The 26,311-nt window shown below is 40.1% G+C and overlaps 1 protein-coding gene across 3 annotated transcripts in view; it reads right to left on the bottom strand.

Annotated features, from left to right (window-relative positions):
- Positions 1-26,311, bottom strand: part of gigyf2 (GRB10 interacting GYF protein 2) — a 163,207-nt gene that overhangs the window by 9,310 nt on the left and 127,586 nt on the right. For all 3 annotated transcript variants that reach the window (XM_041211236.1, XM_041211257.1, XM_041211247.1), the window contains 6 exons: positions 24,476-24,631; positions 23,184-23,450; positions 16,605-16,727; positions 14,784-14,963; positions 12,360-12,476; positions 1,645-1,853 (listed from right to left, as the gene is read on the bottom strand). In XM_041211236.1, the coding sequence (XP_041067170.1) occupies positions 1,645-1,853; positions 12,360-12,476; positions 14,784-14,963; positions 16,605-16,727; positions 23,184-23,450; positions 24,476-24,631 (1,052 nt within the window). The remainder of the gene's footprint in view (positions 1-1,644; positions 1,854-12,359; positions 12,477-14,783; positions 14,964-16,604; positions 16,728-23,183; positions 23,451-24,475; positions 24,632-26,311) is intronic.

The raw sequence follows: 26,311 nt of genomic DNA, 5'->3' as shown, positions 1-26,311 counted from the left end.
GAGCCAAACGTCAAAGTAAATCTGTGGTATCGGCAGGACCTGGCTGGCACACCCCAGCGAGAGAGATGGGGGGCTGGGTTAGACAGGCTGGTGAGAGGGTTAAAGGGCAATATGACCTTGGATGGGAATGGCAGTAACTCCAATGGGCACAGGGAAACCCCAAAAAGAGGACGTGACCCTCCGCTGCCCCCTACCTTGCCGGACACCAGCCTGCACAGTTAAAGCTGCTGGAATAATCACTTGGCAAGGACCTCCCCTGCCATGGGTAAAATAGCGGTGGAGGCGGAATGAGGCACCTAAGTGGACTATTAAGAGCAGGCGAGCAGACTGACAACCCCCCTTCCCACCGTAAAACAGGAAACAGGTTGGAGTTGGGCAGGAAGGCAGTGGTAGTCCGCACAATGTATTTTAACAGCTGCCATCACAACCCACCTCCCCAACCCTGGTCTTCTTCAAATATGTTGGCAGGGGGGGTGGGCCTCAAATCCAGCTCCATGTTTTTATTGAAAGCCAAAATAGACTATTTTAAACAATAGCTGTGGATTTCTTCAGGAGATGGGGATGTTCAATTGGCTGCTTTAACTTTAATGGAAGATTGGAAATGGCATTAATGAAGTGCATTTGTTGTTTCCATGCAAGTGTTGACAATTTCTAGTTGGAGTTGGGTAAGGCAATTTCTTTTAAAAAGTTAAACTTTACTGGGACATAATTGAAGGGCGAGGCAGCCAGTAAAACTGGAAACTTCAGAGAAGTCTAAAACATCTTGCTGGCATAAGGGAACAGCATGACAATTTAGAAAAGCAGTTCAACAGCCGTTACTAAAATATCACTTTGCAAAATAAGTGTAAGTGTTAAACAGTAAGACAGGATCCTAGTCATTTACTTAACCAAAAGCTCAAATACTAGTGATTCTAATCTAAGTGTTCTAAACAAAATTTGTACTCCATGCTGACCAAAGTTGATTAGATTGGATCATCTGATTAGATTGGCTAATTAATAGTTTAACAGATGAGCAAGTTTGATAACTAATTGCTTTAATATGAAACCACTGCTCTACAATTACCTACAATGTCCAGTTACCGACAATGTAAATGCAAACTTTACTGTATATTGAACACAAATCTATGAAAAATGCATTTTAAATAACTCATGGTTCACCAACTGCAATTTTTTTAAAACAACACTAATGCTGTTAGTGCCCATGTTCTGTCTTTTTGGCAAAGGTAAATATAATGTCACTGAAACAACAACAGTAAATAGCACAAGACAAAGAACTTATGGCATTACTGGACTCCTATTAAAAGCTTCTTAGAAGCAAGCACCCCCTTGGATTTGGATAAATTCTTAGGGTATGTGCACATCATTAAAATTGTTGCTGAATGACTTCCAAAATTAAGCTAAAAGATGAAACCAACCCCAAAGCCTACCTGCCCTTAGTGACTCCAAGGTCAGTCCCACTGAAAGCTATTTCTCCACACAAAACTTGGCAAAATGTTTATCCGTTTTTTGCACAAGGTAGAGTGGATTTTATATTATTTTGAAAGCAACTCTATTTAGTGAAAAAAAAAATCAGGGTTTAAATGATGTTACAGTACAGTATTATATCAGGGTTTCTCTTGAGATTAAAATAATTTGTTCTCTTACCCAGGGTTGGAATTGTTTCTGCTACTCTTGGAAGTCTGGTTTCTTGCTGGAGGCCCCACTTCTTTCACTGCCTCATCCCAGAAGCCCACATTTGTGTTCTTGTTATCTGGAGCACCCCAGACACTGCTTATGTCTGTTCCCCACTGGTTGGTAGGACTGGTGTTTACTGAGCCCCATACAGAAGTAGTGTTAACTGGCAAACTGGAATGCTAAATAAAAAAAGCACAAGATATCAAATAATAGTCTCTTTTAAATTTGAAAGACCTTTGAAAATTATACTGCAAAACACAACATAAGTTTTTTAACCAAACACAGACTGGATGACCACTTTGCAGAACAACTTCAGTCTGTCCGCAATCATGACCCAGACCTTCCTGTCACTTGCCATTTCAAAATACCATCCTGCTCTCATGCCCACATGTCTGTCCTTGGCCCACTGCAATATTCCAGTGAAGCCCAACGCAAACTGGAGGAACAGCACCTCATCTTCTGATTAGGCGCTTTATAGCCTTCTGGACTTAACATTGAGTTCAGCAACTTCAAACCATGAACTCTTTCCTCTATCCTCACCCCTTTATAAATCCCCTTTTATCTATGTTCATTTTTATTTTTTATCCACTTATTTTTATTCATTTATCCATAGTTTTATCCCCCCTTCTATCCTTTTATCCCACCACCGCACCCTTTCCCCACCCCATCCCCAAAAGGGCCATCTGTTAGATGTTCATGTTTTTTTCAGAGCGCTGGCCCTTGTTCTGCTATTGTCACATTCTGCTTTCTTACCTTTTCCACTATCAGCATCTTTTTTTAGTCCTTACCACTACCATTAACACTCCCTTTGTTCTTCAGTTCATGACATCTTTGTCAATCTCTCCTTTGTCCCTATCTATCGCTGGCCTGCTATCCAGTTTCACATGCTCCCCCTTAAACAATATAAATTTCATCACATTTTCACTCCTATTCAGCTCTGAAGAAGGGCCATAAGGACTCGAAACGTTAACTCTATTTCTCTCTCCATAGATGCTGCTAGACTGCTGAGTTTTTCCAGTATTTTCTGTTTTTGTTGTATAAGTTTTGTTTTATTCATTCATGGGATGTGGGCTTCACTGGCTGGGCCAGCATTTATTGCCCATCCCTAGTTGCCCTTGAGAAGGTGGTGATGAGCTGTCTTGTTGAACCGCTACAGTCCATGTCGTGTAGGTACACTCACAGTGCTGCTGGGGGCAGTGGAAAGAGTTCCAGGATTTTCACCCAGTGACAGTGGAGTTGAATAGCCTGATTCCTATTTTCTTAAGCCTTGTTAAAGTTCCCATGTTAATTGGTGTGTGCAGCATTAGGAACAGCTTATGTCACTCTAATTGATATTGATAGCCTACGAGGTTATCTAAACTAAAGAAACAAGCATGGCTCACGAAATCTCAGCTCTTCGCACACACAAAATAAGCTGAAACAAAAACAGAATTACCTGGAAAAACTCAGCAGGTCTGGCAGCATCGGCGGAGAAGAAAAGAGTTGACGTTTCGAGTCCTCATGACCCTTCGACAGAACTTGAGTGGTTGAAGGGTCATGAGGACTCGAAACGTCAACTCTTTTCTTCTCCGCCGATGCTGCCAGACCTGCTGAGTTTTTCCAGGTAATTCTGTTTTTGTTTTGGATTTCCAGCATCCGCAGTTTTTTTGTTTTTATCAAAATAAGCTGATGTTGACTGAGTGTCATACAACTCCACACGAAAGCAAGAGACCTACGTCTACAAGTCTGGTACGAGTGCTACCTTGGTTAACACGCTCAACTTAACTTTTTTTTTAAAAAAATTTGTCTTTCGGTCCGGTAGTTCTAAAAGACTAGCAGAAATCATAATAAAAACCAGAGGGAAAAGACTGACACGGATTAACTAATGGTTGATAATACAGCATCAACATCTTATCATTGCCCAGAACAATTGCTGCTGTTAAAACATGCTGCTTTTTGCACCTATGACCAATTTCAGGATTCCATTTAGTGAAGAGAGCTGCAGATTAACCCAATCAATCCTTTGCAGCCACCCCCATCCATGCCCTTGAAACCAATCAGGGCAGGAGGACTTTCATCTTCCAACCAACCATGAGGAATTTTCATCTCAGGTTGCGAGGGATGATTCATTTCTGCACAACTCCTCCCTCTTTGACATTTCGGAAACCTTAAGGAGAATTACACTGTTAGATAGAGGGAACGTTTACTGTATCACTTTCCATTTCATCCACAGATGAGAGAAATTATGGTGCACAGTAAGCAAGAACCTTTAGAAGCCCCCCCCCCCACAACTTCCACTGAAGGGAATGGGAATGATTTTATCTAACTTCCAACCATTACCCTTTCTGGCCTTTACTTCAATTCTTCTAAGATATATAACCACCTTTGGAGTGAGGGAGAGAGCGAGCAAGGGAGCAGAGTATTGAGCCTTAGATTTAGAGAGTACTTGCAGTCATCCCTCAGTGGCAACGTGGGGACAAAAAATATATAAGTTAATACACCCCTTAGAGATCCATGATATTATGTCACACGAATTGTTGGAAAGTTTATGAACTTAAATGAAATATTATTTTACAACAAAGGTTTAAAATGAAATGTTACTAATCTTAATACCATAGTGCAATGACACATACACAAATAGAAAGAAAACATTGAATGCAATGCCAAGCAAGTTTAGCAAGGAAAATATATTCTGCACTAATGATTTATTACAGTTCCACATTTTTACCACAGGGAGAATCAGTCACCTTTTTCAATATAATTGCTTTAAATGAGCTTTTGTTTTCTCATACAAGCTACAATGAATACATGTTGATTTTTTTGGAAAATTTCTTTTCACTTCACTAGATTTGAGGTGATGCACATTGAAGGTGATTTGCACTAAAGGCAGCTTTAGGGAAAAAAGTTAATTGCAATTTAATTGACCACGCTTAGACTAGCCTGCTGTCACTTAACACTGGCGTCAAAACATTCAAATATTAAGGGTACTACTTCCCATTTATTAAAAGATTAATACTAACTGGTTGAAATTGATCAACGAAAATATTACTGCACTCCAAATTATTATTTTGAATCTTCTATCAAAATAAAAAAAGGCCTGAATGAGGAAGGAACCTAAGTTGTAATCATTTCTCCTTGCTACTTTTAGTGCTCTAATTACATTAGGACCATGACATTTTTAAATATCAACATGTTTAAGCATTTGGGAGGCAAAATGTCATGTCCTTCCGTTCCACTGACCTCACTCTTCAAAACTAAGAATTAGATGCATTAATTTTCTAATGAAGTGTTATTAGCCTGAAATGTTAACTCTCCACAGATGCAGCCTGAAATGCCTTCCAACGTTTTGTTTTTATTTGAGTATTTCCAGAATTTTCTATTTTTATTTCAGGTTTCCAGCATCTGTGGTATTTTGCTTTTACAATAATTCATTTAGTTTGTTGTTAAAATAAGTCATTAGAACAATAGTCCTGCAGACATATTTGAGATATTCACTAGCAAACAACTGGTTATGCAATTGACAGCGGATCGAAAGATATTTTTTCTCTTTAACCAGGTAACAGGTATTCAAATTGAACAGCCTATTCTGAATGTTCTGGGCTTAACTCAGCCTAACAGCAACACACTAACCACCAGGGATTGTAGTTATTATTGGGGCAAACAAGGTAACTGTCACATTTCTCTCCAACCTCTTTTCATGGCCTCGCTGAGCTCATCCTGTCCACAGATCCAGCACCTACACTCTAGATCCACATTTCTATTGAATGCTGACCACAATTATTTATTTTGCTGACCCCCACTGCTAGATAACATTGTAAACCATTCCCACACCTCAGGTACTGTCCATATCCCTTTTGAAACAACTATCATCCAATTACTGATTCCAACACTAGAATAGGATTTGCTTTATCTGGGAATATTAGGGAAACAAAGGAGCTGGAAACAGGATTTTGTAATCCAAAAAGCCAGTGGATTTGGAATAATTAATTGTGGACATTCTGTGAAGCGGATCCCAGCATCAGAGTTGTAAGAGAGATGTCACAGAATCTTTGAAGTGCATTTCCAAATTGCAGTATTAATGGAAGCAAAGACTGGAGCAGCTGGGAAGGGGAGGAGAGGGAAAGAGAGGCAACAAATAACTAGCAGCATATAGTCTAAGGTTGGGCATTTTTGCGAATAGAAGCACCACCTATCTTGGAGATGGAACAGGGAGATCTCACAAATAAATAAGCAACAGAGCCACCTATTTTGCAGGACTTAATCAGAAGCAAGCAAAATGAGTAGGTAAACATTTCAGGAGGAAGGGAATGTTACTTGATGTAAAATTCATATATGTGTGTAAGTTTTAATATATGTAAAAACCTAAATTCCTGCAAAGGATTTAAAATAATCAAAAATTCATTAATTTTTAAATCCCAGTCTGAAAAGAAACTTAAGGGACTAAAAGCCAACAAATCTCCAAGGGCTGATGGTCTACACGCTCAGGTTCTAAAAGGTAACTAGCTACAGAGGCAGTCGATTCAGTGGTAATGATTATTCGAAAAGCATTTAATAAGGTGCCAGATGAGAGATTACCATGCATTTAAGAGATGATGGAGTTGGGGGCAATATATCAGCATGGATGGAGAATTGTTTAGCAGACATCAAGTAGAAAGTAGGGATAAACTGGGCACTTTCAAGTTGGCAGGATGCAACCAGGATCTATGCTGGGGCATCAACTATTTACAACTTTTATTAATGACTTAGATGAGGAGACAGAGTAATGTATCCAAGTTTGCTGATGATAAAAAGTGAGGTGGGAACATAAGCTGTGAGGGTGACACAAAAAGGCTGCAAAGAGATATAGACAGGTTTGGTGAGTGGGCAAAAGGTGGCAGATGACTATAATTTCAGAAAGTGTCACTTTGATAGTGAAAATAGAAAAGCAGAATTTTTTTTAAAGGTTTGAAACATGTTGATGTTCAGAGTGACTTGGGTGTATTTGTACAAGGAACACAAAGTTAGTATGCAGGTACAGCGAGCAGTTGAGATGGCAAATGGCATGTGCTTTTTCTCTTTCACAAGGTTTTGATGTTGTTGGCTAGGCCAGCATTTATTGCCCATCCACAAATGCCCTTAAGGCAGTGGTGGAGTGCCACCTTCTTGAACTGCTGCAGTCCATATGGTGTAGGCACACCCACAATGCTGTTAGGAAGGGAGTTCCAGGATTTTGACCCAGCAACAGTGAAGGAATGGCAATATAGTTCCAAGTCAGGATGGTATATGGCTTGGTGGGGGAGCTTGCAGGGAGTGGTGTTCCCATGCAGCTTTGCCTTGTCCTTCTGGGTGGTAGAGGTCACGGGTTTGGAAGGTGCTGTCGAAGGAGCCTTGGTGAGTTAGAACATAAGAAATAGTAATAGGAGTTGACCATTCAGCACTCTTGAGCCTGCTTCGCCATTCAATAAGATCATGGCTGTTGATCTTGTGTTTCAATTTCCACATTTCCATCTAACCCCAATAAACTTTGGTCCCCTTGCCTAACAAGGATCTATCTAACTCTGCCTTAAAAATATACAATGACCCCACCTCCACCATCTTCTGAGGCAGAGAAGTCTCACAACCCTCAAAAAATTTCTCCTCATCTCTGTCCTAAAAGGGCAGCCCCTAATTTTAAAAGTGTCCCCTAGTTCTGGACTCACCCAGAAGAGGAAACATCCTTTCAACGTCCACCTTGTCCAGGTCGTTCAGGATCTGCTATGCTTCAGTCAAGTCACCCCTTGCGCTTCTAAACTCCAGTGGAAACAAGCCCAGTCTGCCCAACCTTTCCTCCTAAGACAACCCACTCATTCCAGGTATCAATCTAGTAAACCTCCTTTCAACTGCCTCCAATGCATTGACGCCCTTCCTTAAATAAGGAGATCAAAACTGCACACAGTATTCGAGGTGCGGTCTCATCAATGCCCTGTATAACTGAAACATAACATCCTTGCTTTTATGTTCAATCCCTCTTGTAATAAAGGATAGCGTAAAGGATAGCATTCCATTGGCCTTCTTAGTTACTTTCTGTATCTGTACACTATATTTTTGTGATTCATGTACTAGAACACCTAGATCCCTCTGCATCTCAAAATTAGGCAGCCATTCTCCATTTAAGTAATACTCTGCCTTTTTGTTTTTCCTGCCAAAGTGAACAACTTCACACTCTCACATTAAACTCCATTTGCCAGATCTTTGCCCACCCACTCAACCTATCTATATCCATCTGCAACCTCTTCATGTCCTTGTCACAACATACTTTCCTACTTTTGTCATCTGCAAATTTAACTACCGTGTCTTTGCTCCCCTCATCTAAATCATTGATGTAAATTGTAAAAAGTTGAGGCCCCAGTACAGACCCCATGGGACTCCACTTGTTACATTGGGCCAATCAGGAGAATACCCATTTATGCTTCCTCTCTGCTTTCTGCCAGCCAATCTTCTATCCATGCTAATTAGTTACCTACTACACCATGCGCTTTTATTTTCCGTAATAATCTTTGTTATGGCACCTTATCAAATGCCTTCTGAAAATACAAGTACAGTGCGTCTACAGACTCCCCTTTATCCACTGCGCATGTTACTCATTCAAAAAGCTCTAATCAATTGGTTAAATATTATTCTCCTTTTGCAAAACCATGTTGACTCTTCCTGATTGCCTTCTCTTCTAAGTGCCCAGCTACAACCTTCTTAATGATCAATTCTAATAACTTCCCCAGGACAGCTAACTGTCCTATAGTTTCCTGTTTTCTGCCTCCTTCCCTTCTTGAATAGAGGGGTTATATTTGCTACTTTCCAGTCTGATGGAACCTTTCCAGAATCTAATTTTGGAAAATTAACACCAGCGCATCGACTACCTCATTAACTACCTCTTTTCAGACCCTAGGATGTAGTCCATCAGCACCCGGAGATTTGCCAGCCTGCAGCTCCATCAATTTGTTCAGCACCGTTTCCCTAGTGATTTCAATTTCACCAAGTCCCTTTCTCCCACGCACCTCCTGATTTGCAGCTATTACTGGAATGTTTTGTACCCTCTATAATGAGCACAGAAGCAAAATATTTGTTCATTTCTTCCACCATTTCCTTATTATCTATTATTAACTCCCACTGTCACTCTCGAGAAGACCAACACACACTTTACTGACTCTTTTCCATTTTAAATATTCAGTTTTTACATTTCTAGCTAGCTTCCTCTCATACTCTAATTTCTTGTTCCTGATTAATCTCAGTTGTTCGCTGCTGTTCTTTATATTCTGTCCAATCATCTGTCCTGCCACTCATCTTTGAGAGTTGTATGCTTTTTCCTTAAATTTGATGCTTTCCTTAACATCTTAAGTTAACCACGGATAGTGGGTCCTCCCCTTATAATTTTTCTTTATAGTAGGAACGTACTTATTCTGAATACTCTGAATTATCCCCTTAAACATCCGCCACTGCTTTTCTATTGGTCTATCCTCTAGCCTATTTTCCCAGTTCACTTCAGCTAGCTCAGCTTTCATCCCTTATTTAAGTTTCAGATACTAGTCTTAGACCCGACCTTCTCCTTTTCAAACTAGATGTAAAATTCAATCATATTAACAATATAGATGAAGGAACTGAGGGCATCCTGGCTAAGTTTGCAGATGATACAAAGATAGGTGGAGGGACAGGTAGTATTGAGGAGGCGGGGAGGCTGCAGAAGGATTTGGACAGGTTAGGAGAATGGGCAAAGAAGTGGCAGATGGAATACAATGTGGGGAAGTGTAAGGTCATGCACTTTGGTAGGAAGAATGGGAAGAGAATTCAGAAATCTGGAGTGCAAGGGGACTTGGGAGTCCTAGTCCTGGATTCTCTTAAGGTTAACTTGCAGGTTGAGTCGGTAGTTAGGAAGGCAAATGCAATGTTGGCATTTATTTCGAGAAGACTAGAATATAAAAGCAGGGATGTGCTGCTGAGGCTTTATAAGGCTCTGGTCAGACCACATTTAGAATACTGTGAGTAATTTTGGACCCGTATCTCAGGAAGGATGTGCTGGCCCTGGAGAGGGTCCAGAGCAGGTTCACGAGAACGATCTCAGGAATGGAAGGCTTAACATATGAGGAAATTTTGAGGACTCTGGGTCTATACTTGATGGAGTTTAGAAGGATGAGGAGGGATCTGATTGAAACTTACAGAATACTGAAAGGCCTGGATAGAGTGGACGTGGGGAAGATGTTTCCATTAGAAGGAGAGACTAGGACCCGAGGACACAACCTCAGAGTAAAGGGAAGACCTTTTAGAACGGAAATGAGGAGAAACTTCTTTAGCCAGTGAGTGGTGAATCTATGGAATTCATTGCCACAGAAAGCTGTGGAGGCCAGGTTATTGAGTGTATTTAAGACCGAGATAGATAGGTTCTTGATTGGTATGGGGATCAAAGATTACGGGGAGAAGGCGGGAGAATGGGGTTGAGAAACTTATCAGCCATGATTGAATGGCGGAGCAGACTTGATGGGCCGATTGGCCTAATTTCTGCTCCTATGTCTTATGGTCTTATATTGTGGTAGCTGCTACCTAGTGGTGCCTTTACACTGAGGTCATTAATTAATCATGTCACGTTACACAATACAAAGTCTAGTACAACCTGTTCTATGGTTGGTTCCAGAACACGCTGCTCTAAGAAACTCACTCAAAAGCATTCTAAGAACTCCTCATCCAGATTACTACTGCCAATCTGATTTTACCAGTCTGTGTGTAGATTAATATCACCCATAATTATTGCCGTCCCTTTATCACAAGCTTGAATACTTTGTCCTACACTGTGGCTACTGTTAGGAGGCCTGTAAACCACTCCCACTAATTACTTTTTTCCCCTACTGATCCTCATCTCCACCCAAACCGATTCTACATCCTCATCTCCTGAACCAAGGTCATCTCTAACCATTGCACCCAATGTCCTTTTTGATTAACAGTGCCACCCCTCCACCTTTACCTAGTTTCCTATTCTTTTTGAATGTCATGTACCCTTCAATATTCCTGAAGCCTTCCTGAAGCCACGTCTCCATAATTGCTATCAGATCATATTTATTTACTTCAATGTGAGCCATCAATTTATTTACTTTGTTATGAATGCAACTTGCAGTCAGATAGAACACCATCAGTTTTGTCTTTTTGTTACCTTTGTAACATCTAGTGTTGACTGTTGATGTATTCTTAGGTTTTTTTTCTCTCTCTCCCTTCCTGCCATTCTTTGACCCTCATTTCTCATATTATTATTTTGCTCTCCTCTCTTGACTCTACACCTTGAATTGCTACCTCACCTCTCTTGTTTAGTTTAAAGCTCTCTCTACTTCCCTAGTTATACAATTTGTGAGAACACTCATCTCAGCATGCTGCAGTGCATCTTGTATATAGTACGTATTGCTACTGCTGTGTGTCGGTGGTGGGAGAGTGAAGGTTGAAGATGGTAGATGGGGTGCCAATCAAGCCGGCTACTTTGTACTAGACGGTGTCAAGCTTGAGTGTTGTTAGAGCTGCACTCTTCAGGCAAGCACTACATCACATTCCTGACTTGTGCCTTGCAGATGGCAGGCAAGCTTTGGGGAGTCAGGAAGCAAATTTCACTCCGCAGTATCCCCAGTCTCTGACGTACTCTTGTAGCATCAATATTTATATGGCTGGTCTCGTTCAGTTTCTGGACAATGGTAACTCCCAGGATGTTGATAGTGGGAAATTCAGCGATTGAATTTCAATTTGGCCTTCATTGCAAAGGGTTTGGGGCACAAGAATAAGGAAGTCCTGCAAAATTGGACAGGGCTTTGATGAGAATACACCTGGAGTGCTATGGGTAGTCATAGTCACCATTTTTAAGAAAGGATATACTTGCATTGGAGGCAGTGCAATGAAAGTTCACTAGATAGGTTCCTATGTTGAGAGGGTTGTCCTATGATAGCCGAATACATTGGGCCTATACTCACAAGTTTAAAAAAAAAATGAGGGGTGATCTCACTGAAAAATACAGAATTCTGAAAGGGCTTTGACAGGGTAGGCAACAAGAAATTGCTTTTCTGGTTGAGGAAATCTAGAACACGCAGGGGGCACAGCCTCACGATAGAGGGTCAATCATTTAGGACAAAGACAAGGAGAAATTTTGACACTCAAAAGGCTGTGAATATTTTGAATAATCCACCCCAGAAGGTTGTGGATGCTTCATTGTCCAGTATATTTATAGTTGAGATATACAGAGCTTCGGTGTTTCAGGGATGGGCACGAGGAGCAAACATAAGGTATAGTAGAGGCAGATGACCAGCCATGGTCATACTGAATGGTGGAACAGACACACGTGGCCGTATGGTTTACTCTTGCTTCTATTTTCTAAGCTCTTATCTTTACAATCAGTGTAAAGAGCATAAAAATTGTGAAATCCTTTAAGGATGCTGCTGCGATAGTACTGTGATGAGAAAGCTTTGCAGAATGTGGCCCTTGATTTCCATGTCTGCTCTTCCCAGGACAATCCAACAGTGAAACAGCTTTCCTTACACATTTTTCCCCTCTGCTCTATACGCTATCAGAAACTCTCGATTTCTGTTTCTCGTAGAGTACTTGCTGTTCAAAATCCCTTAGTTATGTAACATTGCTATTATTAAATATTACTACAGTCATTTGGTAGAACAGACTACATGTTAGGGTAGCAAGACACTGTCTCCCCCTGCAATTGCTTCCACAAAATCTACCTGATTCCTTTCTGATCCTATTCTCTTAGTTGATGGTTCCTCTCTTTTCATTGCTGTGGTGTTCTTGAATGATGACTCCTCATGACTGCCAGACAGATTAAGCTTCACTGCTGCTGACTTATAATTTTCGGAGTGAGGGGAGAGGGAAGATATAAAAGAGAAAGCCATGTAATCAGCATGTCATAGAAGGCAATACTTTATTTTAAACAATTAAGCTTAAGAGTCTTGATTCACATTGAATACTACAAACTGCGTGAAAACAATTGGACAGAATATCAGTAACGGTCTTAATCTCCTGCTGTGATTTCAGCAAAAACAATGGAAGAACAGCATTAGCAGTCACAAGCACTTTTTTCACCCAAGTTACACCATGCAATCAAGGAACCCCACCACATCCCCACCCCACCCCTTCTGAAACTCTAGTCAAATTATTTCAAATGAATATAATCATCTTATTGCACTTAACAGGAACCCTAGGATGAATTGAAAGCACATTTTGTTCTCCCCAATTGTGTTAGGGATGGGAAAGAGGGATTAGTCAAAATCATTTCACTTTTCAGAATTACACACATAACATTAATTTGTTTCTCGCGAAGTTCAGTTAAATTAAAAACAATGGTACAGGTTTTTCCACAAGTCAAAGACCATTAATCTTCCAATACTTCGTTGTACAGTTCTACTGGTAGCAGTTGCAACTCCAATAAAAGAACAAAAGATCACTTGACTGTTAAAGACATTAAACTTAATAAGGAATGTTTAGATTAGACACTAAAGGCTATCTTTCAGAAACATGCCAGGAGCTTGTTAAGAAACAATGGATTTCAATTTTGTGTTGTCACAAGTTCTCTCATCACAAAATTTAGCAGTGAAATAAACATTTGACTAGCTTTCAAAATAGACGGTTTGATGACAATAGCACCTAAGATAGCAGAGTGATAGGAGTGCAGAAGCACTTAAGCAACAAACTTCAAAGATTTAGTGGGTGCATGAATGGTGCAGAATAATCATATAGATTATTACAGCTTAGAAATTGATCATCTGGCTCTCTGGAGGATATATCCAGCTAGGCCCATTTTTTGTCTTTTTAAAAATTTCTTTTCCAAAAATCACACTATTTATTTTCAAAAACGATTAATTTGGGTTAAAATACTTTTTCTGGTAGAGTATTTGCTGTTCAAAAACACTTAGTGTTATTTAAACTATTTTAATTATTGACTTCCAATAATTACTATTACTTGGGTAAATTATGGAGCAAGAGATAGCTTAACAGTGGGAAAAGAACTAATGTAAATAGCCATTGGTGTTCCATACTTTAGGAGCATCAGACAATTCGTGTACAAAATTGAATGTCTAAAAGGACCATCCAATGCTCACAGTTAATGACAGTCTACATTCTGAAGTATGGGGAGGCGAACAATGTTTCATCTCAAAGGGGAAATCTTAGCACTCAAATTATAAATCACTAAATTATTTATTTTACAGTTGGTGACCCAGTGGCAACGATCTACAAAAGTCACATGCTGTGATATAGATTTGCTCCTACCATCCTGAGTATCAACTGTGTCACAGTTAAGCTTGAGACAGGCATTTCCCAATGGTGAGGAACAAAGAGTCAACAGAAGGTAGGAGAATTCTAGTTTACTTTTTGTAATGGCTTAATACATTTTCTAGCTATCAGTCCCCAGTAGTCAAACTAATGTCGTGACAAAGGCACTTTACATGCCCTATTGTACATTTTTGTAGAACTACACAGTAATTTCCAAAAATAAAATCACAAAGAAAAAAAATCCAAACACACAGGTTCTGTGCAATTAAAATAAGTTTTATCTAAATTGATACTATGGGCGGAATTTTATGGCCCCATCACTGCAGGGCGGGGCCGTAAAATGCAACGAGCCATTCAAAAGTCCATTGACTTTGGCGGGACCATAAAATCCCGCCAGCATAAAGTTCCGTCCTAAGTTATAAAAATGCGATTTGTAGCTAATAACTCAAGGTTTAACTTTTATTTATTCTAGTTCAGAAAAAGTTTATGAAATTAGCAGTGGAGATCTTTACTGCTTTGTCGGTTCAGCAATACAAGGAATAGTGCCAGTGAATACTGTTATAAACATTCAAAGTGATTGCGTTTTAAGTAAGTTAGAAATATTGTATACAATATGGTTGAAAGCTTGGATATTTTTCATTTCCAGTGAAGAAAGCAGGCCAATTCGATGAGAACTCGATTTTTTCAAGCATCTACATATTGCTTTTGAAATATTCGACCCTTCTAACCTTTGGTTGTGATTTAGCCAAGATGAAAATCTGAAATCTTATGACCTTATTCTAATTAGATATTCAGCTAAGGTTTGAAAAAAGGCTAGCTTTGAATGACCAGCATTCAAAATATGTTCTACACACCAATTAGGTGTTCAGAATACTTACTGCTCTGTTCTGTGCCTTGTTCTCCTGTTGTTTCTGCATTTGTCTGAATTCTTCTTGCTGGATCTCCAGAAGTGATTTGGTAGTGACCGAAGCTTTGGGAATATTGCCCCACCCTGTCAGTTTCTGCTGCTGGTTTTGTTGTTGCAAGACTTTCATCAACTCCTGCTGCTGCCGTCGTTGCTAGTTGAAAGAAAAATACATGCCTAAAAATTGGTTAAAACCATTTACAGGGTTAGAAAAACCTGACTTGGCCTCAACTGGAGTGTTGTGTCCAGTTCTGGGCGCCATGCTTTGTGAACTATGTGAAGGCATGAGGGTGTGCATAAAAGAGTCGCGAGAATAGTCGCAGGGATGAGGAACTCCAGTTACATAGAAAAATCAGATAAATTGGGACTACTTTCCTCAGGGAAAGATTAGGTTGAGGGGAGATTTGATAGAGGTATTCAAAATCATACAAGGTCTGGACAGATTGAAGAAAAAATGTTCCTATTGGTGGAAGGGTCGAGAACAAGAGGGCAAGATTTAGGATAATTGGAAAAAGAAACAATGGCGACATGACGAGAAACTTTTTCACACAGCGAATGGTTAACACCTGGAATGCACTACCTGAAAGTGTGGTGGAAGCAGGTTCAATCAAGGCATTCAAGGAGGAATTGGGTTATTATCTGAAAAGGAGGAATGCGCAGGGCTAGGGGGTGAAGGTGTGGGGGGAATCGGCACTAGGTAAATTATTCCTGCAGACAGCTAGTGCAGACATGACAGGTCAAATTGCTGCCTTCTGTGCTTAAAAATTCTGTGATTTTGTGAAATAGAAACAAATAAAAATGTGTTTTCACCTGGAAGGAATGTTGCCAAATTAATTATCTTTCCACTGGATATCCTATGTTTGCATCAAGCACTTCTAAAGCAATTGCACAGTAGAATCATGTAAAGTTACCTCCAGAGTACGCTACATCATATTTTAATTTTGAACAAATGATAACTAGTACAGTTAATTCACATAGTCCAGCAGTAACTGTTTCTGTTCTTATCCTACTCCCACTGAAGGCCTTAAGCATGCATTTGTGTTCAGTTCACAGGTAACTGGGTGTTGAACAAGTTAAAATTTACAGAGTGGAGAATAACAGGTTAGTAAGGAGAGCAAAGGAGAAATTAAAAGTTGACAAAAGCATGGATAAAGCCTTTGTTTCCAGTGGGCGCAAGGTTAGAACAGGCGCAGTGGGGGTAAGGTAGAAACATAAGCTGGCAGTGTTATGGAGGTGGAGGCAAATGGTCTTGGTGATGAATAAGATGTTGAATTGGAAGATAAACAACATGCTGAATAGGGTGCCAAAGTTTCACATGGCCGAATTTAGTCTGGAAAGGCAGCTGATTGATGGAAGAAAGGAAGGGTTGGTCATTGAGTGGGGATGAAATCTGTGACAATGGAGCAGAGTTTATGGTGGGGGCCAAAAAAGATGGCTTTTGTCTTTCTAATGCTTAGTTGAAGGAAATTCTCTCTCATCAGGTGTTAAAAAGGCAGTTTGACAGCACAGAGATAACCATGGGATCAAAGGAAGCAACAGATAAAGTTGGATATTTAATTTTAAAAAATTGCCAGGCATAGAAATAAAAATATTCTTTGCAACTTTTGAGGGCAGGAAAGAGATGTGTTTGATGTATGTCTTATCAATGGTGCTCCATTGGAAACTTTTACAGTCAGTAAAGCAGTTGATGAATCATAGAACACAGGAAAGTAAGTCTTGAATCCTATAAAATCTATTAGTGATTTAAAGATTTAGATCAAAGTTTCAACATGTACCTTTAAATATATTGCATTACCTCTTCCCGGAGTTGCCGCTCTCTTTCCTCCTCCAATTTCTGTATTTCAGCTAGTGATAGTGTACCTTGGGTTTGCGGCGAAACTGAAGATGACTGCTGGCCCCATGTTGAAGAAGAGGGAAGCTGAAGAAAATTTGGACTAAATTAAGATTAAATTAAAAATGAATAAAAGCTGCAGAATAGCAGATTCAGTAGTTTTGGTTGCAGATTAGTAAAGCCAATTTCCTACTTGTATTCAATAAATTAAACCAAAGTTTCTTAAGTCAGTAGTGCTCATCATTTTATCCATTAAAATGTTCCCTTTTAAATGCAAGTCTTGACTAAAGAGTGCTTTGGAAGAGACAATAGAAAACAAATCTGAAATAGCAATTAATCAGTCAGGTTAACATCATAGGCATAATATTCTACAAACTTGATTTCATTATTCAAATTGCAATGCACCGAAGACTGCTGCAAAATCCTAAAACCTACACTCTTCACCATGAGAAACGTTGAGATAATGGGAGACCAGAGAGTCAGGGTGTCACATCTCAGCTGGTCTGTTCTCATTAGCAAGGAGGGCTGCCACTTGAGGAGCTAATGTACCAGTTAAAAGCTCCCACTCCACCTACCAGACTCTGACAGCCCGAAGCAGCTATTATAATACCCAAACTTTCTCCACCAGTTTCTATTATCTGACGAGGATGGTCAATGAGGAATAAAGATGTGGAAAAGGAAGGGGGGGGATGTGGGGGAGAAGAGCTGCTCCATTAAATTAGATAATTGGGGCTGCACTGTAACATTGTTATTACATAGAAGGTAAGAGTTTTTGTATTTAATTAATTGGAGGGTTAAAAGCTGTATAATCAATTAGGCAATGTCAGGTCAAAATTATGTAAATTGGTTTGAGATGTGCAAGGTCAGGACGGGATAACTAGAAGTTCATATACAGATATAAAAATTAAAATGAGGCAATTACATGTCTAATTTATCTTATTCAGTCCAGGGCAAAGATATCTTAAGTTTAGTTCATTAAAAAATTAGGCTGTGACTGTCTTCATGAGTGGACAGCAGAGGTTATGGGCTGTCAAAAAAGGCAAATAGCATATTTCCCAGACTTTTTTTTTTGCAATTGTTTTTGTATTGCATGGAGTTAGAAGCAGCACCATATACATTTCCAAACAGATTTTTCTTATTAACAGTGCCATTCTTGTAAAAAGAAATTCAAAAGAACAAATTACACATCAGGCTAAATTTGAAAGGGCAAAGACACCACCAGTTGCAATCTGTAAAGCAAATCTGGAGAGAATGAGTGCTTTACAGCAAGAAACAACACTGGCAAGAATATTGACTATGAAGCAATCATTTGGAAGATACTAGATTGGTCAAATAAGATTAGATGTTTTTCTTTTTGGTTCTAAAAACATAACAAGGTAAATACCAAAGAATCTACTAAACACTGAAAACTTCCCCCACGCCCCCTCCCCCACTCCCCAGCTATCCCATGTGGCATAAAAAATGTACTAACTTTAAGGTACATTTAAATTTAACACTGAGAGCTTCACAAATAATTGCTTACTACCCTTTTAAAACCATTTCTCTAACAGAGGTTTAAACGGTCCAAATATTTCCTTACAAAAGAGAGCCGACATATCATTTACCGTATTCAAATGATGATATTAGATAATTGATAATACTGAACAAACTACAGACTCAAAACAGCAAAGGTAATGCTGTTTTCAACTAACACCAAGTCAACTGGACTATCAACAACATTTTCTTAGTCACTGTCTGCTTGTTTTCAAAAGGGAGTCCACATTTCCTTAGTAAAAAGTGCTGTTAGCTCTTTCCATGCAATATTTTCCGATACATTAGTAAAAAATGCTGTTAACGCTTTCCATGCAATATTTTCTGATATATTAACATATGTGAACAGTTGCCTTTTCATCAAGTTGAGAGAAGGGATGGAAAAGTGTAGGGGTTTTGGTAGATAATTACAGTATTTGGCCTAGACAGGTGGAGCCACTGCTGTCAATTTTGTGGTAAAGGGAGGAGGGAAGGAGGTCAAAGGAGTGCAGGGTAAAAGAAGAAAGTTTGCAGTTGGGGGATGTTAGCGACAATAGGGAGTAAGGCCACAGAAATTTTAGCATGAGGCTGAGAATTTTACAATAGAGGCACTGGGAGACCAGAACAATACAAGTCAGCAAGTACAGGGGTAGTGGTTGTGCATGACTTGGTGTTGGGTAGGGTGCTGCCAGCAGAGTTTTGGATGACCTAAAGTTTACTGAAGGTAGAGATGAGGAGGTTGGCCAAGAAAGCCCTGAAATAATTGAGTCTGGAGGGACAAAGGCATGAATGAGGGTTCCTGCAGTAGAATGAGACACTGTAAAGGGCACAGGTGACATTAAAAGTAGGTGGTTTTTGTGATGAGGTGATTAGCTGGGTTTGAACAGAGCATCAAGGTTGCAAACAGTCTGGCACCGTCTGAGGCAGCTGGGTAAGGGCGGAAGCGTGTTGGAGAGGGAAGTGATCAACCATGTCAGAGATTGCATAGAGGTCAAAGAGGGCTGATGTACAATGGTCATACTCTGAGGATGCAATGTGTGATTTTGCTTAGAGTTATTTTATTGCGGGAGTGGAATAGAAAGATGACAGGCAGAGTTGCAAGGAAGAACACCACAGATATGGTATATGACACACGTTGAAAGATTTTGGAAAGTAATGAGAGATTGAAAACAGGGAGACAGCTTACAAGAAAGGTCAATGGCAAAGTTTTTGAGAGGGGAGTGAACGCAATAGTTTTGAAAGGAATGGTAACATTACCATAAGACACAGGAGCAGAAATTAGGCCATTCGGTCCATCGAGACTGCATTGCCATTCAATCATGGCTGATAGGTTTGTGGTAAAGGGAGGAGGGAAGGAGGTCAAAGGACCTTTGATCCCCTTACCAATCAAGAACCTATCCATCTCAGTCTTAAATACACTCAATGACCTGGCCTCCACAGCCTTCTGTGGCAATAAATTCTATAGATTCACCACTCTCTGGCTGAAGACGTTTCTCCTCATCTCTGTTCTAAAAGCTCTTCCCTTTACTCTGAGGCCGTGCCCTCAGGTCCTAGTCTCTCCTACGAATGGAAACATCTTCCCCACGTCCACTCTGTCCAGGCCTTTCAGTATTTTGTAAGTTTCAATCAGATCCCCCCTCATCCTTCCAAACTCCATCAAGTATAGACCCAGAGTCCTCAAACGTTCCTCATATGTTAAGCCTTCCATTCCTGAGATCGTTCTCGTGAACCTGCTCTGGACCCTCTCCAGGGCCAGCACATCCTTCCTGAGATATGGGGCCCAAAATTGCTCACAATATTCTAAATGTGGTCTGACCAGAGCCTTATAAAGCCTCAGCAGCACATCCCTGCTTTTATATTCTAGTCCTCTCGAAATAAATACCAACATTGCCTTTGCCTTACTAACTACCGACGCAACCTACAACTTAACCTTAAGAGAATCCAGGACTAGGACTCCCAAGTCCCTGTGCACTCCAGATTTCTGAATTCTCTCCCCATTTAGAAAATAGTCTATGCCTCTATTCTTCCTACCAAAGTGAATGACCTCACACTTCATTAATGTATAAAGTGAAAAGTTGTGGTCCCAACACTGACCTACTCCACTAGTCACTGGGCGCCATCCTGAGAAGGACCTCATCCCCATTCTCTGCCTTCTGCCAGACAGCCAATCTTCTATCAATGCTAGTACCTTGCCTCTAACACCATGGGCTCTTATCTTACTGAGCAGCCTCCTGTGCAGCACCTTGTCAAAGGCCTTCTGGAAGTCCAAGTAACATCCATTGGCTCTCCTTTGTCTAACCTGCGCGTTACCTCCTCAAAGAATTCTAAAAGATTTGTCAGGCATGACCTCCCCTTGATGAAACCATGCTGACTTTGCCCTATTTTATCATGCACTTCCAAGTATTCTGAAATCTCATCCTTAATATGGACTCTAAAATCTTACCTACGACCGAGTTCACGCTAATCGGCCTGTAATTTCCTGTCTTTTGCCTCACTCCCTTCTTAAACGGGGGCGGTTACATTAGCGATTTTCCAGTCCTCCCTGACTCCAGTAATTCGTGAAAGATCATCAATAACACCTCCACTATCTCTTCAGCTATCTCCTTCAGAACTCTGGGGTGTAATCCATCTGGTCCCAGTGATTAATCCACTTTCAGACCTTTCAGTTTTCCTAGCACCTTCTCCTTGGTAATGGCCACCATACTCACCTCTGCCCCCCGGCTCTCTTGAATTTTGGGGATGTTACTCATGTCTTCCTCTGTGAAGACTGACACAAAGTACCTATTCAGTTCCTCCGCCATTTCTTTTTTCCCCATTATTACTTCTCCAGCTTCATTTTCCAGTGGCCCAATGTCTACTTTTGCCTCTCTCTTACCCTTTATATAATCTAAAAAAAAACTCTTGCAATCTTTTATATTACTGGCTAGTTTACCCTCATACTTAATCTTCTCCCTCCTTACTTCTTTTTTAGTTGTCCTCTGTTGGTCTTTGTAGGCTTCCTAATCCCCTGGCTTCCTACTGCTCTTCGCTGCATTGTATGCTTTCTCGAGGAATATCAGCTAGCACAGAGGCCCAAACAGGAATTTGGATGGTCAACAATTGAGTTAAATGAACAACAGGAGGTGGATCTCCTGGCTTGGAGGCGTTAGATGGCTAACAGAGAAAGATGTTCAGGGTTAAGGCAATGAGGGCTATTTTTCTTTCATTAGATGCGAGTGTCACTAGAAATGCCAGCCTTTATTTCCCATCCCTAATTGCCCTTTAGATGGTGGTGATGAGCTGCTTTCTTGAACTACTGCAGCCTATCTGGTGCAGGGCAGGAGGGAAGGGGGGAGCGGGATAGATATCTGGGGATGGATGACTGAACCTGTTGTGCACCAGACATGCTCAAGTCTGCATCCCATAGGTGGAGCAAACATATTGGGGAGACATCAAATTAGGTACTTGTAAAAGTTTTGCTGGTACTAAAGGCATCAAAGGGTGGAGGTGAGGCAATGGTTAAAGAAGTTTGACAGTTGCAAAGGTATCAAGACAAATGGAAGATGAAAAGCTAGCCAACCAGGAGTTTGTAAGTAGAGTTGTAAATAACGTGGGTTGAGATTTTTTCAAGGGCAGACAGGAGGTAGTGGGATGGAAGGGGTAAGTGTCGTGGATAGAGGATACAAGAAAACGGTTGGGCATGGCTTTGCCAACAGTTAAGGCCCTGAATGTAGACGGGTCACGGAATGATCGAGGAGCAACCGATTCAGCCAAGAGGGAGAAAATGACAAGAGGATGCCTCGGAATGGGCCGAATAGAAGATGGGTTACTGGATTTTAAAGGAAGTGAGAAAGCTGGAACAAGGAGAGCTGCTCATTGAAACAAAAACTGTCAGAGGAGTAAGGACAGAGGCACCACAATGGTGGTCTGCAATGAGCAAGTGATGAAAGATAGAGCTAGGTGGAAAGTTTCTGTTAGCGTCAAGTGTTGTCATTCATGAGCCAAGTTTCAGTCAAAGTCATGATCCGTAATAACATCATGGTAAGGGCTTTATTACGAGTGAATAGAGAGTCTTGAGGGGATGGGGAAAAATGCAGAGATGGTCAATTAGTGCAGAACAGCAAAAGAAAGGCAAGCAGAATGTTGAACTATAAAGCCAAAACAGCACAGTATAAGACAAAGGAAGTTCTAATTAAATGCATAATGCTTTGTCAGCTTACACCCTCAGTACTGTGTCCAATTCTGGTCATAGATATATAGGAGACATCCAAGCCCTCATGTCAAACCAGGAAAAAAGCATGAGAAGACCAAGTTAGAAAGAAAAAATGGAAAACCTGGACTTATCAGTATTGAAAGGAGGTGAATAAGAGGAGCCATCAAAATGTATAAATCCTATTAAATAGTCCAAAAAGGGGAAATTTAGAATATGGTTTCAAATTAGAATCTGAAATTTGAAAAAAGGGACAGATTGAAACTAGCAAAGGGCAAATTTAGGGCTTATGTCACAAAGTTCTTAAAACACAGTAAGTTTGATGCATGGGAAGCACTGAAATTCTTTTAAGAAACAGTCAGCCATTATGATTACAGGGGTTGGGACTGTAGATTCCTTCTGGGCAAATGAGCCAAAATATGTTGAATGATTTTCCTCATCCATATCTATCTTGTGATCCTCACAATCAGGATCCTTAATCTTCATTTACTGAGACATGAAAATACTTGGACGAGGTAAAAAATGTCAGACTTATATATGGCAAATATTCAAAACAGCAACACTTTTAACTAATAATTTTCTATCTTTATTGCAATGCTATGAAATGATTCATATTGTAATTACTGCCCTATTTAGCACTTTGTTTCAATCAGTACAACACACAAGTATATGCATGTGTATCCAAGCAGCATCTGTCTATACTTGTTATTGTTGGTTGTATATTATCAATGACATTGACTAAGTCTGGTAGTCACTAATTTCCATCTTTGTTTCATATTTATACAAGTTTTTTGATCCCTGTTCCCAGAAACTTCAAGCATACAATGCACCCTTTTAATTCTTACCTTCATTTGTGCTAGCTGTTGTTGTTGCTGCTGTTGCTGTAAACGTCTTAATGCCTCCTGTTGCTGCTGTCTTTGTCTCATAGCCTCTTGCTTCTGCAGCTCTTTATGACGTTCCAAATCTTTTCGTTTTTGTTCCTCCTCTTCTAATCGAAGTCGATTCTCCTCCTCCATTCGTAGCCGGTTATCTTCTTCCATTCGTCGCCGAGTTTCTTCCTCCTCCATCACCCACCGTGCTGCTTCTTCATCTTTACGTCGGCGTTCTTCTTCCTTTAAGAAAAGCAGAATGTGGAAGCTAAATTAATCCTTATGCACAGTTATACAAGAATCTCTGTGCATGGAAAACTCGACAGTAACAATGTGATGAAGAATGAGTTACTGTCTTGGTACATTGATTTTGCTGCATTCAAACCCAACTAAAGTTTCAACGCAATTATGAAAACAAACTTGAAAACCGATTTGTTGAAGTTTTTAACCAAAATATTCTCTTTTTCACAAAAGAAACACTAACATTCCATATAATTAGGTGTCTGCTTTGGCTCAAAGGTAGCACTCTCTTTGAATTAGAAGTCTGAAAGTTTACTGAAGCACATAATCCAGTATAGTATTAAGGTACTGCCACTACCTTTCAGATGGAACATTAAAACTGCCCTCTCAGATGAACAAGAAAGAATCCAGGACAGTATTCAAAAAAAAAGTGAGTTTTCAGTGTCCTGGCCAGTACTTATCCCTCAAGCAACATTATTAAAATAGATGATCTGGTCAAATGTCTGACTGTAGTTTGTACGAATTCTGCTGTGTGCAAATCAGAAGTTGTGTCTCCCTACGTTGAAAGTGACGACAGTTCAAAGCATTCCATTGCTTGTAAAGTGCTTTAGGTCATGTAAGGCTCTATATAAATGCAAGTCCTTTCCTTTAATGCAACAATATTATCTAAGAACAAGGTTATTCAAAAAAAAATACAATGATCTAACAAATATTTGCTCTATTACTAACAGAGTAGCCAAATGATCCAAAGTATCTGTAACTCAATTTCAAAGCTCCGCCAAATGCAAAATTTGCTGGGCTTTGTTGTCAACTCATGCCACACTCATTAATACACATATTTTAAACTCATCAGTAAATATTTCAGCATTTTAAATAATCCAGTAAACTGAAACAAACATGAATGGGCCTCTTGAAAACTTGAAAAAAATAATATTTTCTTTAAAAATATTTGGCACATGAATAGTTTTTGGAACAAGTTAAATCTTTTCAGCTAAGGTAGTTTTTCCATTTTGCTCTCCTGGAGGTACCTGTTTTCGAAGGAACTCTTCTCTTTGGCGTCTTTCTTCCTCTTCTCTCTGCCTTTCTTCACGCCGGCGGGCTTCTTCTTGTTGCTGTCGCTCCTCCTCTTCCCTTTGCCGGCGGAGTGCTGCTTCATGCTCCCTTTGGCGTTGTAGTGCCTCTTCCTGAGGCAAGCAAATGAATAAATGCCTTTGATATTGTGATCAAATTGAGTATCCATTCAAAATCACCAACTATTGTGCATTATACCATTATCAACAGTAAAATATAAATTTGAGGGAAGAACCTATTCTTAGCAATAACTGACTAAAGAAAAAATAGGAATTAAAATTTATGTATTAGCAGCCATGCCCTTCCTGCATCCCATATAAAAATTCACCCAGAGAATATCTACAGAGGTGCAGCACTCAAGCTAAATAAACAAGCTAAGTGCCTATGATTTGCAATTTATAACAGAGGCCTGGAGCACTCTTCAAACGCTGTTAATCTTAGCTCCTTTCTTACCAGTAACTCCTACAACCAGGCAGAACTAGTCCACATCTTATGCTAATCAACTGCAATTTCTTAAGATGCATGATATATATACTGTGAACCACAACTGAGATGCTGGATGGCAAGAATTATTTACCAGATTTTATATTTTAGATAAACAGAAAGTGTGAAACATTAAGGCTGTGGTGAAAGAGGAGGAAAAAAATGGAAATTTGGAAACTGGCAAAGCTGAACATGCTCCAGCAGTCCAGAAGTCTAAGAGAAAATAAACAGGTTGGCCCCTCAGGACACTTCCAAGTTTACTTCAGCCAGTGATGGCAAATTTTACAATTGAATTGCTGCACAAAAGAGCATAAGTGTAACTTCAACCACCTCTGCCTCAATCCACAAAAGCAGGAGAGGGGAGGGGGTCGCTAAAGTAACAAATATGAAAACTGCCCCTAACCCACCACGGATATGCCTACTTTCTGATTTACCCACAGAGGCTAAAGGAGCAAGAGTATCCCACTCTGGAGAGGCTGGTCAGTAATTTTTATGTTAATGAGGCTCTGATCCTCAGATTTTGTTAGCCTTTCAAATTTAAAGGCCCATGGCCGAGTTTCCCAAGGCGCAGAAGGGTAATGGGAGATGCTGGACCCAGCAGGTAAATGTTTTAATATTAGTGCTGCTTGTGGCCCAAGAAGAGAAGTGCCTTCCCTCAGCACAAATATTCTGCCGCAATCTCTCATTCCCAAGCCCTCCCCACGATCTGTAACTCACCCTGATATCAACCATTCCTCTCCCTCTTTTCCCTCTCACCATTCTTCTGCCTTTCCCCAACCCATTGACCTCCCCGCATTTCAACTGGAAGTGCGTAAGGAAATTCTAATCAAGTTTTTCCATTAAATTCAAGCAAGATCTCCAAACCGTCGGGTTTCTCGGTTACTGACATACCCCACTCCTTCTCCGTCAATATTGAAGTCTAAATGTTTCATACAGCATTTTAACACCAAGCCTAAACTCTTCACGAACTACAGAAAAATCAAAATAGCAATAAAACAAAAGTTTGGTTACTTGTGCTCTGACTATTGCAATTGCTTTATTGAGTGCAACTGTGACTCTTTCAGATATTTATATTTTGGACAAATAGAAATTAATCAAGTTTCAGGATCTGTCTTGCTGACAGGTTTCTACCCTAGTCTGTAAAAGCTCAGTTCTTCTGTGTAATTTAATCTTCCGTATCATACAAAAACACACATACTAAAAATCCTTGCAGCCAACCATATTTGAATAACTGATCATTTTAACTCTGCTGCATTAACGCTGTGGCAGCTCTTTTGTGGCACATGACAAAATCATACTGCAATCCTGAT

This window comes from Carcharodon carcharias, chromosome 2 (assembly GCF_017639515.1).
Source record: "Carcharodon carcharias isolate sCarCar2 chromosome 2, sCarCar2.pri, whole genome shotgun sequence".
NCBI lineage: Eukaryota > Metazoa > Chordata > Chondrichthyes > Lamniformes > Lamnidae > Carcharodon > Carcharodon carcharias.
Note: the sequence above shows the minus strand (reverse complement) of the source record. Positions and strands in the feature narration are given on the sequence as shown.